The sequence below is a fragment of the Haliotis rubra genome, unplaced genomic scaffold, assembly GCF_003918875.1.
Source record: "Haliotis rubra isolate DU_JTF1 unplaced genomic scaffold, ASM391887v1 Scf1392, whole genome shotgun sequence".
NCBI lineage: Eukaryota > Metazoa > Mollusca > Gastropoda > Lepetellida > Haliotidae > Haliotis > Haliotis rubra.
Window position 1 is genome coordinate 74 of NW_025765328.1, and position 16,924 is coordinate 16,997.

Genomic DNA, 16,924 nt, shown 5'->3' on the forward strand with positions numbered 1-16,924 from the left:
TGATATGTGTTGTAGCTGTGTTTGTAGAAACATCAGTAGCAATGTTAGTGGCGGTATTGTGGTGATGGTGGTGGTGTTATGATATGTGTGGTAGCAGTGTTTGTGAAACATCAGTATCAATGTTAGTGGCGGTATTGTGGCAATAGTGGGTGGTGTATGATATGTGTGGTGAAGTATTTGCAGAAACATCAGTACCAATGTCAGTGGCGGTATTGTGGCGATAGTGGTGGTGTATGATATGTGTGGTAGAAGTGTTTGCATAAACATCAGTAGCCATGTTAGTGGCAGTACTGTGGCGATAGTGCATCGATCTACGCCACTGGAATACGATGACATGTGTCAACCAAGTCATCGAGCCTGACCACCCTATCCCGTTAGTCTCCTCTTACGACAAGCATGGGTAGCTGAAGACCAATATTCTAACCCGGATAGTGGTAGGGATACTGATTGTAACAACAAATATTTTCCTGTTTTTAGATTCACTGCTTTACAATCTAATATTAATGATTTACTCACATATATGAATTATTTTCAGATGTGACTGTGACTGACATCCGCGAACATCCAAGGGATATAACCCTATAGCCTCCAATGACTGCCTCCATGACCTGGACACTGCCCAACAACTGTGAAATATTGTCACAACGTTTTGTAAATAAATGAGTTAGCATAAAACATCCATTCTTTTAGGTTATATATGTGCACACGTTTAGTGTTAAATTCTGACAAACCTATTCTATGTTTGAGATCAACAATTAACCATATCTCCGAATCCAGTGTCTGCACTCATTGTATAGAAACAACAACTGGTCGGACATCATGTGTCTGACTTTGGTAAGTGAGGGTATTTTACGCTGCTTTTAGCAATATTCCAATATCACGGCTTTTTTTTTTGTGTGTGTGTGTGTGTGTGTGTGTGTGTGTGTGAGTGAGCATGTGTGTATGTGTGAGAGAGTGCGTGTATGTATGTATGTATGTATGTATGTATGTATATGTGTATGTATGTATGTATGTATGTATGTATGTATGTATGTATGTATGTATGGGAGTGTGAGAGTGTGTGCATGTGAGAGAAAGAGTGCGTATATGTATATATGTACCAATGTATGTGTCTATGAGAGAAAGAAAGAGTGCGTATATGTATGTATGTATGTACGCGTCTGTGAGAGAAAGAAAAAGTGCGTGTATCTATGTACGCGTCTGTGAGAGAAAGAAAGAGTGTGTGTATATGTATCTATGTACGTGTCTGTGAGAGAAAGAACGAGTGCCGGTATGTATCTATGTATATGTCTGTGAGAGAAAGAAAGAGTGCCGGTATATATGTATCTATGTACGTGTCTGTGAGAGAAAGAAAGAGTGCGTGTATGTATGTATGTATCTATGTACGCGTCTGTGAGTGAAATAAAGAGTGCGATGTGTATGTATGTATGTACGCGTCTGTGAGAGAAAGAAAAAGTGCGTTCATCTATGTACGCGTCTGTGAGAGAAAGAAAGAGTGCGGTGTGTATGTATGTATGTACGCGTCTGTGAGATAAAGGAAAAGAGCGCATGTAAGTGCGCTTGTATAGATATGTGTGTGTGCAGGTATATCAGTATGTTTATGTGAGTGTTTGTATGTATGAGGGTGTGTGTGTGTACGTAAGTTGGAAACTATTTGACGGTCGTTCCATACGTTGTCGAGTTCAGTAAGTGCAGCATCGCACAAAACACACACTCAAACTGTGATGAATGTATTATTGCCATAATCGAATATCAGATGGAAGCCCGTCACGATTCTTGTTCAACCGACAATAGAAGCTAATATCAAGATACATTATATTAAGTTTATTCTGTACACTAATCTGTCACATTGAAATACCAAAAGTCGTTTTATGATATAATATGTGACAAATGGAAATCCGAGCTGTACCGGCTCGTCAATCCTATACCTAGTGAGAACGTTTAAATTTACGACGCTTTTGGCAATAATCCAGCAATAATAAGGCGGGAGACACCGGAATGGGCTTCACACATTGTACCCATGTGGGGAATCGAACCCGGGTCTTCGGAGTGACGAGCGAACACTTTAACCACTGGGCTACCCCATAGCCCCCTCTCACTTGAATCACGGATTCGATTCCATATGTACATACACACAGGAAAAGTCTTTCAGTGCTTGCGGCAAGCCACAACGTTATCATTGAGATGTAATTTCGTAACATCCAGATAATCGCTGAGCAGTTCCTGTAATGTCCCTGCTATCAGCTTATCGTTAGGGTTCATCTTTATACCCGATACATACGCCTGGATAGACAAATAGAGATGTCCATATTACCTCATGATATACATTAATTACACGTGATCACCTGGTCCACTATCGCTGATCCGGACATAGCTCGTGGGGGCGTGGTGAGGCCTGTATATAAGCCCGCATATATGCGCAACACATTACTGCAACACATTGAAACAGCCGTTACATTTCCACATCCAAAGGTAAGACATGAGATGTAGTGTGTCAGGTGATATAATTTGTGTAATAGTGATACGATTTGTGTATCAAAAGTACTGGACAAGGTCCGGGTTAGAATGGATCTTCAGGAACCCATGCTTGTCGTCAGAGGCCACTAACGGGATCGGGTGGTCAGGCTCGCTGACTTGGTTGACACATGTTATGGGTTCCCAATTGCGCAGACCGATGCTCATGCTGCTGATCACTAGATTGTCTGGTCCAGACTCGATTATTTACAGCCCGCCGCCATGTAGCTGGAATATTGTTTGAGAGACGGTGGGGTAGCCGAGTGGTTAAAGCGTTCGCTCATTTTTAAGTTACATGCTAGTTTTCAATCTCTATACATGGGATATTGCTGAGTGTTGCATTAAAGAGCAAACCAAGACACAAACAAGCACTGGCCCCGATCTGGTGAGCAGGGGCTTCTGTTGAGGTCACCTTACAAGGTCACCTACCTCAGCTCGTAAATAAGTGATAAGTACGATTTTACACCGCTTCTGGCAATATTTAAGCATCATCACTTTAAACGTGCAAACGGCTTCAATGAATGTTTTTACAGATTTGCGGGCGAGGGAAGTTTTACGCCGTATTTAGTGAGTGAGTGCAATATCACGGTAGGGGCCACCAGAAATAGGCGTCACACGTTTTACCTATGTTGGCAATCGAACCCAGGTCATCGGAGTGACGAGCTTGGCTACACCACTGATCCCTCGCGTTAAGCAGTATTCTTAGCAATATCATGGCATTCGCAGCACTATGCCAACAATTTCATCGTGCATTTAGTAATATCTCAGCAATTTTAGTGACATTCCTGTAATGCCATTTCGCCATTTATAATATTTCTGCAATCTTATATTGCTTTAGCAATGTTTTAGCAATGCCATGTGGGGTTTGAATTATTGAAACATATCATGGCACTATTAGCTTTATTGCACATTGGTCACGGGTGTGGACCTTAATTTGAGTGAGTATGGTTTTTCGCCGCTTTTAGCAATACTCGAACTACATCATGGTGAGGGACACCAGAAACGGGCTTAACACATTGTACCATGTGTTGATTCGATCCCGGGTCTTCAGCGTAACAGGCGGACGCTTCAAGCATTAGGCTACCCCACTGCCCCTAGGCATCCGAGATAAGCTCCACACATGTAACGCATGTGGGTGATCGAAATCGATCCATTAACGAGCGCTTAAACCAAAAGATTAATACGCTATCGGTTCTCATAATTAGCATTTGAAAAGAAACATTCAACAATGTCATGTGCGCTACCTGTTCAAACAAAGAAAAGTTTAAAAAAATTATGTTTTAACACTTCTGTACTCTTTTTTTCAGATTCATCTACAAACATGCATACTCCCACCAACATCGTCATCGTCTTGACGTACCTGGCCTGTCTTGCTGCAGGTGTGTGATTCTGATGATACTCATTAGCCGTTGATAACTATGGAGTCCTAGAAGGGACATTGTCGCATTGTCGCCCTTAGAAAACCAAACAAAAAGTGTCAAAATGAACCAAAGCGCGACAATGTCCCTTCAATAATTCCACAGATAACGGTCTTGGATTCTTTGCATCACGACTTTATATTTTGACATGTCTATATCGTTAGGTAAGCAACAGTCCTTGTTTGTGTATAATAAGCGTATTCAGATCTGCATTTAAAAATTAGAAAACTGTAATTTTTGAAAGTGTTTGAGATGCTTATATTCTGTCTGATGTAGCAATTCATGGTCACAGCTGGCTGGTTGCTGTTAAACGCTGCACTCCAGTTATATGGCGTCGGTTTGTAAATAATCGAGTCAGAACCATACAATCCAGTGATCAATATGAGAAACATCGATCTACGCAATTGGGATACGATGACATGTGTGAACCAAGTCAGTGAGCCTGACTACCAGATCCCATCAGTCGTTCTTAAGACGAGTATGGGTTTCTGAACACCTATTCTAATTCGGATCTTCACGGGTTATAGGTCCTCAGTGGTTATGCCTATTGTAAGAACTAGTGAGTGAGTGACTTTAGTTTTACGCCGCATTCAGCAATATTCTACCTATATGGCGGCGGTCTGTAAATAATCGAATATGGACCAGACAATCCAGTGATCAACAGCATGAGCATCGATCTGCGCATTTGGGAACCGATGACATGTATAAACCAAGTCAGCGAGCCTGACCACCCGATCCCGTTAGTCGCCTCTTACGACAAGCATGGGTTACTGAAGATCAATATACCTTCACGGGCCTGGTAAGAACTAAGAATTAATTGATAAAATATGGCAACATAGGCATGTCAACAGCCACGAACCTGTTAATCTCCTTTTATGCCAAGCATGAGGTGCTGAAGTTGCCTTGTTCATCACGGGTGAATACAGATACATGATACAGGTTCTTTTTTTACTCAGCGCAAAACCCGTGCATCACGAGCTGTACAGGCTTACCCGACGGCGACTACCAGTCTTGTAAAGGTTGCAAAGTGTTCGCCACCTGTTGGCATGAGAAACTCTTCGACGACAGGCCGTGTGTCGGAAACACCGTTTGGGACGACTCCTTCAAGCGCTGCGAACTGAGCTCCGCAACATGCACTCCGTACGTAAATTATTGTAACTACGTATATAACGAGGGGTCAATAAATTAGTTCGTTTTAACCGTATTTCGTTACAAGCATTTCGCCTACAATATACACCAAGTCGTCGCGATCGAAAACTATTTCGACATATCCGACAGTTCGGTATAAGTGTGTTCACTATAAACGTAATTTACCGTGCAAGGACATGTATTAATGTGGCTAACCCGAAATCTTTGGGGTCATCGGACATATGTCAACTTATCCGTCGTTTGAGGCTAGTGAAGTACCAAAAAGGACTTTGCAACGAAAAAAAGCAAACAGTTTTAAACTTTATATCAAATTAATAAGACGAAATACTGGAAGAGTCAGAGACATTTTTGAAGACTGACTGACTGAGTTTAGTTTTACGCCGCTTTTAGCAATATTCCAGCAATATCACGGCGGGGGACACCAGAAATGGGCTTCACACATTGTGCCCACGTGGGGACTGACTGACTGACTGAGTTTGGTTTTACGCCGCTTTTAGCAATATTCCAGCAACATCACGGCGGGGGACACCAGAAATGGGCTTCACACATTGTACCCATGTGGGGATTCGAACCCGGGTCTTCGGCGTGACGAGCCAACGCTTTAACCACTATGCTACCCCACCGCCCCTCATTTTTGAAGAAGTAAATTCCATTCCTGAAGAGAAATAATACAAATTTTTCAAATTTCATGGTATTTTTCGTTATCTTACTCATTGATAGCTGGTTGTTAAACTTACATGGTAATGATCTGTTCTGTTTGGACAGTTTACAGGATCTCTGCTTTTCGACGATTGTATTTATATATTCGTGTTAAAACATTTGTTTTAGTGAGTGAGTGAGTGAGTGAGTGAGTTTAGTTTTACGCCGCACCCAGCCATATTCCAGCTACATGGCGGCACATGTGTTTTAATAATGAATTCACAAAGATAAAAATGTAAACATAAGAAATGTAATACAAACAGATCATTTCTTTCTTCAAAATATTCAAACTTGATAATAATGAATACGTTGGACATCATGAGAAATTATGAAATCATGAATAAAAACAGCATACGTATATCCAAGTACAACACGAGCGTCACAAGTACAACATAAGAAGGGGTTGAATAAAAACGAGACCATGGTTGGTACTGAATATGATATTAGTTTTAATTCCGTACCAAAGAACAAATCTATAGTTCATACACCGGAATGTACCTTGTCATTTCTGTTTTAGTTTAACCTGCGTGAGCAACTGCCAGGGTTTGGCCGACGGTAACTACGAATCCTGCAGCAGCTGCAACGTGTACGTAACATGCCATGCTGGCAACATCGTCGACAACAGACCATGTCCTGCTGGGCTCGTCTTCAACAACGAAACGAAAGGATGTGCCCATACATCCCCCTTATGTCATTAGATAGACCCGTGATATTGCTGGAATATTGCTAAAAGGGGCGTAAACCTAAACTCATAAGACAAATCCGTGTACAAAGGACCAATGGATGCCCAGGAACAAGAATACAGGACGTTCCTACCTGATTGTATATAACACATTTATGTTTGGCATACAGCGAATAAAAATATTATGTGTATTTTATAGTTTATGCCTTTTTAATGTAAGTCACTGGTACCTTAATGACCAATAGAATATACTGTAGTGTCATATGACGAGTACCGCTACTTAGGCGTTGAACTGCGTGTACATTCCTGTCACTTAAACAACGCTGGCCAGGTCAGTGAAAGAGGAAGCAACTCGTACTCGTCTATCACAGTAAATAAAAATGGGGTGGGTATTGCAGAGAATTTTCATATTGCGATATATTGCGATGCGAAAACATGTATTGCGATATATATTGCAATATATTGCACGAAGTATTTTAAACAAAAAACTACTTATAATCGAGTTAATTCTTGATTAATAGAGAAAAAACACAACAAAATCACTAGGCTTGATTAAGCTTTAATAACAACTTTTAATCATGATAACATAAAAATATGAATAATATTTGGCACAAATGAAACAAGGATATATCCGAAGATTTCCGAGTGTTACGAAGTTTTCCGAATGCAAATCAAAATACCGATTTTCGATCAGCGTATCGCAATACGTATCGTTTTCATGTCTGAACCGGTAAATACCGGTAAACCGGTTATATTGCGCAGCCCTAGTAAAGAAACCCACGAAAGAGATTGTGGTTTCTGACTGGTTTCTGCACACATACTCCCCAAAAGCCAGACAGATTAACTTCAGTTATATAAATGCTGGGTCACGATCCACAGAACGTTCGTAGCGTTCAACATTCGTAAGCCTGTGGTAAACTATAGAGTTACGACAGGCCGTATCTGTACTAATGCTTTGTTGATCGGGGCCCTGGTTCCTAAAGAGTGTTTGAGTGAAATATTGGTGTTGCATGCCGGAGGTAAATTCTGATGTCGGGCATTGAGGTCACGTGTTACTGTAGATCGTCCAGCCTTCCGTTTGCGCCCGAAGACCTCCTTTAACATTTGACGAAAACAAAACTTGATGATTGTATCTATCAAGAGCCATATTAATATTACTGGGTCGTACGTACGTACGTGTCAAAAATCGTTTAATTGAGTTTGAAATGAGTAAGTGAGTGAGTTAATATTTAACGTCACATCGGCAACGTTTCATCCATATTGTGACGAGAACAAATTTGACGTTTATAAAGCATGTGTATATTTTATAAAACCTGTTGCCAAAGGACAGTAAAGCAACTAGACTATCACAGTTCGAATAAAAACTAGCATGTGAAGTTAAAACTAATAGCACTATTTAAACAATACATAATATAAAAAGAGGCTATAGATCGCCAACAACTGAAGGTAGATCACCACACTAGGGACCATGGGGACTTACAGTACTTTTGCTACTTCCATGGACCCTAGGTGGATTTACACCTTCCCTTCAGCCGCTGGCGATTGTAGTCAACTTTAGCCGAAATTTAAAATAACCAAAATACCACGTTTAAAAAAATCTTGTAAGTAGGAATTGTATTTTGAATGTTTTGGGACTTACGTAGCCTCACAGGAGTTTGAAATGAAACGTTTAGTTTCAATCTGAGTTTGCAGCAACGCACTGACACGTTTCACTGTCAATTTCGACTGTCACCTCCACTATGTACACGTGCACATCTGGAGAGACGTTTGCACGAAATTTATTTGTGAATAGAAAAATCACATCCACGAGCAAACTTACATTCGTGCATGAATGCACGCACTGACCAATACACACATCCGAAAACACCAACATGCGTGCATGCATAAATACATGCACGCATCCTTCCATCCATCCAGCCAGCCATCCATCCGTACTAGCTGCGTGGTGCTTAGTGATATTAAGCGCTACGTTGATGGTGATTCCATACGTTGACATACACTTACGAGTCCTGCAACATGGTGTGTCAGTGGATTAACACTTTGACATCTACCTACATACACACTTATATGCATACGTATACTGTTAAAAAGGACAGTGTGGTAGCCTACAGCTTGTTCAGCTTGACCTGAGCTACTGTACATATGCATGGCCCGGGAGGTCAAATGACACAAACGGCAGATCGGGTTATCTTCATTATATAGGGGTGCAGAGAATGCTATTAATGTTGCGTCCTTGCGAAGCATGCATACATAGATTCGTTACAGAACCTGTCACTTTTTCTATTTCAAGTTCAACTGCAATATTTCTGTCCATGTAGTCGCTTTTCAAATTTTCAGCAATAGGCACAATAATCAGTCCACTCGTTTACACCAACCATCTGACACGGTCACGCAATTCATTAGTATTCACTTGATCAGGTCAAGCTGAACAAGCTGTAGTGGTTAAAGCGTCTGCTCGTCACGCCGAAGTTCCGGGTTCGGTTCCCCACATGGGTACAATATGTGAAGCCCATTTCTGTCTCCCACCGTGATATTGCTGGAATATTGCCAAAAGCGGCGTAAAACTGAAACACTCACTCACTCACATGTAGGTCTGTGAAGGTCATCAAAGTCACTTTGACCACGGTTTTGTAAAACAGTCATGCTGATGAAATACCCTTGGTCGACCACATCAACGGTAGTTATCTACGTCATTTGGCTGTAGATATTGATATTGATATCGAGAGAGAGAGAGAGATGGAGGGGGGAGGGGGGCAGGTTTGTACAAACTCACTTGCATAAGGTGTGGCCACATGTATTACGTGTGCTTCGTTGTGAGGCAGGACTGAAGTCCAAGAAACTCTCAGCAGTCAAGCTGCTAAACACGGTCAACCACCCAAGGTCTCAGCGTGACCAGTCTTGCTTAACTTCAACTGATTATTAAAAAAAGGTATACGGTATACTGGACATTCTACACATGTATTTAGGCAGGGTAAGAAGTAACGAGAAGGCAATAAATGTAAATTGTTAACATATGCACGTAGGGGCATGGTGGGCGAGCGGTCTAAGCCGCCAGGCTTGTGATCGAGGGAGATTGGGGTACCGGAATCGAGTCCACCTGTGACCGGATGTAAAATCCTTGGAGTCAGCTTTGTGTGCAGACTCTTTCAGACACTTAAAAGAACACTCGAATCCGAATTAAATGCGGGTACAGGAACGTGCAGTGACTTGGACAGAGTACTGTGACTATGTGTCCCTGTCCACCCAGCTGCAAGAGTTGTATACTCCCCATGGAGTTGAGATTGATAATGCGATGTGCCGTTAAAGGTTGATACCCAATGATCGAGGGGGAATAGTTGCGTGGATATATGCGCTATATAAATATCTCATATTGATAATAATACAAAATGCACAAAGACATATCTACAAGAAATCAACACGGCACATTCCAGCACTGCTAAATCACTGGGGATGTATGCTATTAAACACTTTGGGGAATTAATGCAACAGCATCACTGTGTTGTAAAGGATGAGGCTGAGATATTGATGCAGACCTGCTTAAAAGTTTGTGAAGTGAGGTGCTACCTTTAGGGCTGGACATGCTCATCATTTTGCCGAACACCCGGTGTCCTCACTAATTTTCAGTGATCCTCTCATATATACTACTCACACTTTGATAAGGATCACAAAAATTCACAACTTCCCATAAACGTAGATTTATAATTTGAAATTGAATCCATTTAAAAGTGCATAAATTATAATAAGGTAACCCCCCTTTAGGCAGACAGCCACTTTATTCTAACCTTATGCACTTGATACACGAGTAACCATAAAAATGGTTTTCATGTAGCCAAGAAACTGCTATAATATCGATATGACAATTCTTGGGTAGGCTGATATGTCTGGCAACAACCTGTTCCACTCCCACGCCTTTGACTTATGTTCAAATCTAGGGATATCGTTTTAGAATTTAAGAGATGTTTTGGCAGGTCTGTACCCAAACAGGAATTTCTCGCCATAAGTCAGTTTTCATTTACACCTGAAAACATCGGATTAATGGTTGTGCTCAGATTCATCCATTAGAAAATAAACAAAAAAGAGAATATTTCTTGGACAAATGTTAGCTTTATGGCTTGAAAGGTTCAATGAGCGATGGGTTAGCCTAGTGGTTCAAGCGTTCACTCGTCACCCCGAGGACCCGGGTTCGATTCCCCACATGGGTACAATGCATGAGACGCTTTTCTGTTGTTCCCCGCCATGATATTGCTGGAATATTGCTAAGAGCGGGGTAAAACCATACTCCCTCTCTCACCCAAATCTTTATCATAAAATTTTCACTTTGAAAGCGTTTGCCATTTTCGGCAAGGGAGTGTAAAAAAGACAGACTTGTTAAATAGATATAAGCGGATTCTTCCCCGCCTGGGGCGAGCGAAGCAAGCGTTGGCATTCATCCACTTGTATCACAAACGAGCACGACAATTTTCATAGTTGCGTCACAATTGCTCCTAATCAACACAAAAGTATGATCTTTATTACGCGTAAGTGAGATGATATGAGACCTTCTATTGAGATGATATCAGGTTGAATTCTGCTCGGGGACACAAGGGTTTACTATAAAGGAATCTGTATTGGGCAAGCATGTTGCAGGTCTTGAGTTCATCGACGTTGTTTGTGTCAAGGGACAATCCAGGTATGTTGTACTATGCATATGTTCTATTCTTTTAAGGAACTGACGAATTGAACTTACTTTAAGTGTCGAATAAGATGCAATGTTCGATGGTAGTTCAAAAGGAAACATATAAGTACTTGTTATTGCGTTACTCGATATAGGCTTGTTCAAGAACTTTACGTTGTTTAGAGGAATGTTTCAGCATTGTGTCTCTTGTAACGTTTTGTAAATTGTTACTGTATTAGTGAATGCTTTCTCTATGGACAGTTTAGACCATAGAGACTGGATATGTCTATTGAGTGGTTCAATACGGTGGGTCTGATTGCCGACATTGTACAATGAATGGTGTATTCCGATGAGATATTGATGCAGACCTGCTTAATATTTTGTGAAGTCGGGTGCTACCTTTAGGGCTGGACATGCTCAACATTTTGGCGAATACCCGGTGTCCTCACTAATTTTCAGTGATCCTTTCATATATCCTACTCACACTTTGATAAGGATCACAAAAATACACAACTTCCCATAAACGTAGATTTAAAATTTGAAATTGAATCCATTTAAAACTGCATAAATTATAATAAGGTAACCCCCCTTTAGGCAGACAGCCACTTTATTCTAATCTTATGCACTTGATACATGAGTAACCGTAAAATGGTTTTCATGGCCCCAATCAACCATTTTGCAACTCATGGTACGAGTCATTGACAAATAAACAACACCTGTCAATAGCAGGTATGGGATATACAAAATGCAATTACATACTGAAACCTAGGAACCATGCTTACAATAAGCTTAGATGTTTAAACCAAATTTGACCCCATATCATGGTTTTCTGTTGAATCCATGATTTGATCCTTAGCCAAGTGTGAATAGTATAGTTATTTTTCCCTTACACCAAACGGAATCATCTTTGTAAGGACAGTCACGACTAGGTATTATGTATCACTATGTTAGAATCATAACACTCCTTGATTGTTACGGTGACCATTCAAGCTTGTGTTGATTATCCTGACTTCAGATGTTTCAGTATACCCAACCCATGCTTTAACATAAGTTAGATTTGAGATTACACTGTCTTATTAAAGTACAGATTCTTGTACTTTTGTTGGGTTGAGTCCCATCTGGGATTCGAACCCACATCCATGCTTGCCGTAAGCGGCGACTGACGGATCGGATGGTCAGGCTCGCTGACTTGGCTCCCACATGTTATCGTATCCCGATTGCGTAGATCGATGCTCATATTGTTGATCCGTTGATTGTCTTGTCCAGACAAAATTGTTTACAAAACTGGTCTGGTCACTGTGTAGAGTTACGTGCCTTGGCCGTTACACTATTCATGAGTCTCAGTTATTTCACTTTGACTGTCCGCTAAAATACCAAGCATTACGCAGAGCCACCCAGAAAAATAATTAGAATTAGGATCATTAGCCATTCACTCTCATTCACTTGATATTGTCTGTGAATATTGTCTGTAATGCGATATTTGTGAAAATGTTTATGTCTCGTTTCAGATGAAAATGCACGCCGTACTCTCGTCTCTCTGCGTGATCATGATGGTTCTGTTTGACGTCACATCCGGTAAGTGACATAAAGTTGACAATATTATTTACGAGTTGACGTTTCTTGAAGCGAGTGAGTGAATAAGCGAGAGGTACCGGGATTAGGGGAACATGATAGCCGGTATTTTCGAAGTACACAGCGCAAGAAAGATAGTTTTTGTGATATTTCTTTTAGAATTTATGAAAATCTGCCGAAAATCAGAGAAACCATGCATCATCGACAAACCCTGTGGTGGAGGTAGTTGTTTCAGTGTATCTAGGGATATGATGCATTGCACTGGCATTCACTGTGTACATAATATAGATATCGGACGGAAACCATTGGCACAACTCGTGAAGATCCGGGTAAACATTGGTCTTCAGTAACCCATGCTTGTCGTAAGAAGCGACTAATGGGATCGGATGGTCAGGCTCACTGACTTGGTTGACACATGTCATCGTATCCCAACTGAGTAGATCTATGCTTACGTTGTTGATCACATGATTGTCTGGTCCAGACTCGATTATTTACAGCCCGCCGCCATATAGCTGGAATATTGTTTGAGAGACGGCGGGGTAGCCGAGTGGTTAAAGCGTTCGCTCATTTTTAAGTTACATGCTAGTTTTAAATCTCTAATTGTGAAATTCTTGTTATTTTATTGTCCTTTGGCGACAGATTTTATTCTATAACATTATCTATTATTAATGTATGGCGTGCTTTAGTCACAATATGGCTGAAATATTGCCAATGTTTGACTATAGATTTTAACTCACTCACTCATGACTGAACGATGCCTAAAAATCATATTCAAAATATGTAACATATGAAAACACAGGTACCCATGATTATCCCCACGGAAGCCACTAAAACGATATTGGAATAAACAGAATAAAGTCTTAATTTGGAAATAAAAACATTGTGCTTGAAGAGATCATCTTTGTCAAACAAAGTTCTTGTAGAGGCTAATTCACCGAAGCGTTCGTACAATACTAAAATCAGCCTAAATACTGTTGCATGTTTGGATGCTTTGATGAACGTCGCCTTCTGCCACAATTGGGATATATATATAACGGTTTGACCAGGTCAACGAGTTTCATCACCCGATCCCTAGGGACTTATCCTAACCCTCAAGTCCTTCATTGAGACATTGCTGGAATTTACAGGGTTTAATGGTGCGATTTCATTTTCATAAACAGCATGGGTATATTATCTACGCACGACATGTACTTGTATAAATTACGTGCGATTTAAATATTATGCTGAAAAAGAGTTTGTGAGTTGTGTTTTACGCCGCTTTTAGCAATATTCCAGCAATATCACGGCGGGGGAAACCAGAAATGGGCTTCACACATTGTACCCATGTGAGGAATCTAACCACTAAGCTACCCCGTCGCCCTGCTGAAAAAGAATTAAGTTGTGATGTTTCGATGTTACGTTAGTTTTATAGCGTTAAGCTTGATATTCTAGGAAACGACAGATAAGAAAAGGATAGAAGCTTGGTCACCATCATATATTTTTCCTTTGGAAAAGAGAATATTCAAATTTTAAAAACAAAACGGTTGTTAGGACATACAGCTGGTTTAGAGGACACATTTTCTTGTAAAACAAAGGCACTTATTGTTGTTTTTTTCAATTTGTCTGAATTAAAAAAGTATAAACCTCATCCAAAGAATATCTAATGGTCGGACCTTCAAAATATATTAACAGCGAGTATCTGTGACTAGTTTAGATATCTGTATTTTGTATTAACAGGCATAGAGCTAGTAGCGACCCCGTGCTTGTGCAGCTGGTGTCAGGTTGACAGGACATACAACCGGCCCCGAGTTTATTTTGTAATTTGTCTGATTAAAAAACAAAATCGTTATCCACAGATTATCGAATGGTCAATCCTTTAGAATACATTAACAGCGAGTTTCTGTGAGCTGACATGTGTATTTTGTATTAACAGGCATGGAGATAGAAGCGACCCCGTGCATGTCCAACTGTACGGGGATGCCGGATGGGGACTATCAGACATGCGCGGGATGCGGAGGGTACGCCACGTGTTTGGGAGGGATGCTGTACGAGAGGAAGTGTGTTGCGGACACCCTCTGGGACGACTCCTTCAAACGTTGTCAAGATTCATCGTCAACTTGCCACTCCACGTAAGTTCCTTTATATCAGGAATAGAAATACAGATGTGAAATGGTATAGTCTTTAAGTCTTTATTCAGTATTGGAGGCCTCGTGGCTCAGATTACAAACTGTTGAAATACAGATTTCTGTGTGGAATGCTTACTGCTTACAAGTTATTTCTGAAGTACAATGATAATACATGAAGAAATAGTTATATTGTACAAGAAGTGATAATTCAGTTTATAAAACACATGAAATCATGTTACTGCACAGTATGGGATAAGTACAATGATAACACAAGTGGAAATAGTTATATTGTACAAGAAATGATAAATCAGTTTATAAAACACATGAAATCATGTTACTGCAAAATGTGGGATAGGTACAATGATAACACATGTAGAACTAGTTATATTATACAAGAAATGATAAATAGGTTTATCTAACACATTAAATCATGTTAATGCAAAATATGGGGTCGGATCATTTTGCATAAAGATTTCTTTTCAGATACAGTGCGGGTCCCATACCTATGTATAGTAACAACAGTTATTACGAGCTATGGGCAACTAATTTAGTTGTATATAAAGGTACTTCGTTATGCGCATTTCGTTGTAAAGCGTCGTTACAGCATGTGCCCGAGGTAAAAGTAAACCGACATACAAAAGAAAGCACCCATCCGCTATTTTGTTGTTATTTTCCGCAAAACAAAAAAAAAATAATTCAAAAGTTGATTGTGATTTACATGTTGTGCTTTGGCAACACGTACACAACAATGTCTGTGACTATTGGTTGGTTTTGGTTTTGATAGTTTTGTCCCTATTTGGAAAGCAATCACAAAGCACAAGGTGTGTACTTTACATTTCGTCATTATTGGTCAGTTGTTGTAGGCGTGCCTAGTGTAATTATGCTTATACATCTGAGTCTTGCTGTGATTATATTTAGTGTGTTTAACAGTCTATCCATATCTGTAATCATTTCATACACATATTGCGGTAAGTGTACATATTGGAATTCTTAAGCATAGTCAAAGAGAAGAGGCCCAGAAAATAGGGGAACACGTGTCTTTTGAATTGCAGACCGTAGGTTCGTTTAACAGTAAGTTTCTGAGAATATAGTTTGATCTATAAACAGAAAACACTGGTTGAATTGACCAATTCTAACCCGGATCTTCACGACTCGTGTCTGCTTTTCAGACTGGGCAGGTGATAAATAATGCGACAAACCTCACACACATATCAAGTTGCTGTTTTGTATACTATCAATTCATACAACACTATCTGTTGCACTGCCACGGGTAGACAACCTAAGGCTGATTGCTCGATATCTACACTTGGACCCTGGGGGAGGTATTGGCAACACTGACGGTTACTGTACACTGCGAGTGATTATAGAGGCGTTCTCCCAGTGTCTCTGATGGGTCTCTGGGTCACGTTAGACAAAGCTGACTAACGATAGGGCTATGCTCATTTAACGTATCACATAGTGATCCATGATTACAAATTTGGTCGCATTACGGTTAGATAGTCATACTTAACCCCAGATATTTCACTGAAGTGACGCCATGTCGGTTAAACGTTGAATGGAAACACGCCAGTTCAGGTCATAGACGTTACCGCTCTGATAAGACCGGCGGGGTCACGCTGACAAACCGTTACTCGTAATCAGGCCAATCTGGAACTTGGACAATTGGTCATCTGATTCTGGGAAGCCCAAAGGAGCGCAACTCTGTTTAAGATCTAAGATCATTTTTGCGGTGACTTGCCCAGCCAAGATAAGTAGTACTTGTCATTCCAGACCCTGCAGTCCTACCCCTGACATACAATTCTCAATTACGTTAGTGTTACAATATTATCATGCAGTGTTCGACTCATGTCATATTCCGATTTTATCTTTCAGAACACCAAGGGCATGCGTGAGTTCCTGTGAGGGGGTGTCCAACGGCGATCACCAATCCTGCAACGGCTGCAAAGTGTACGTCACATGTCACGCCGGTCGTATCTTTGACAACAGACCGTGTCCCCCTGGGCTCGTCTTCGACAACAACGTCAAACGTTGTGACCGGACCTCGTCTACATGTTCATAGTTGTGTCCCTCCACGGGATATATAGCGAATATATTGAAACTGTACAGGTTGAATTAAACACATCCAAATCGA

General features: G+C 40.7%; 1 protein-coding gene across 1 annotated transcript; it reads left to right on the forward strand.

Moving 5' to 3' along the window:
* Positions 1-3,821: 3,821 nt before the first annotated feature.
* Positions 3,822-16,924, forward strand: LOC124268587 (the record flags this gene model as incomplete). Its single annotated transcript, XM_046703583.1, has 4 exons — positions 3,822-3,893; positions 4,889-5,072; positions 14,601-14,796; positions 16,666-16,924. Coding segments are annotated over 4 exons (482 nt in total), but the record flags the coding sequence as incomplete, so codon positions are not given.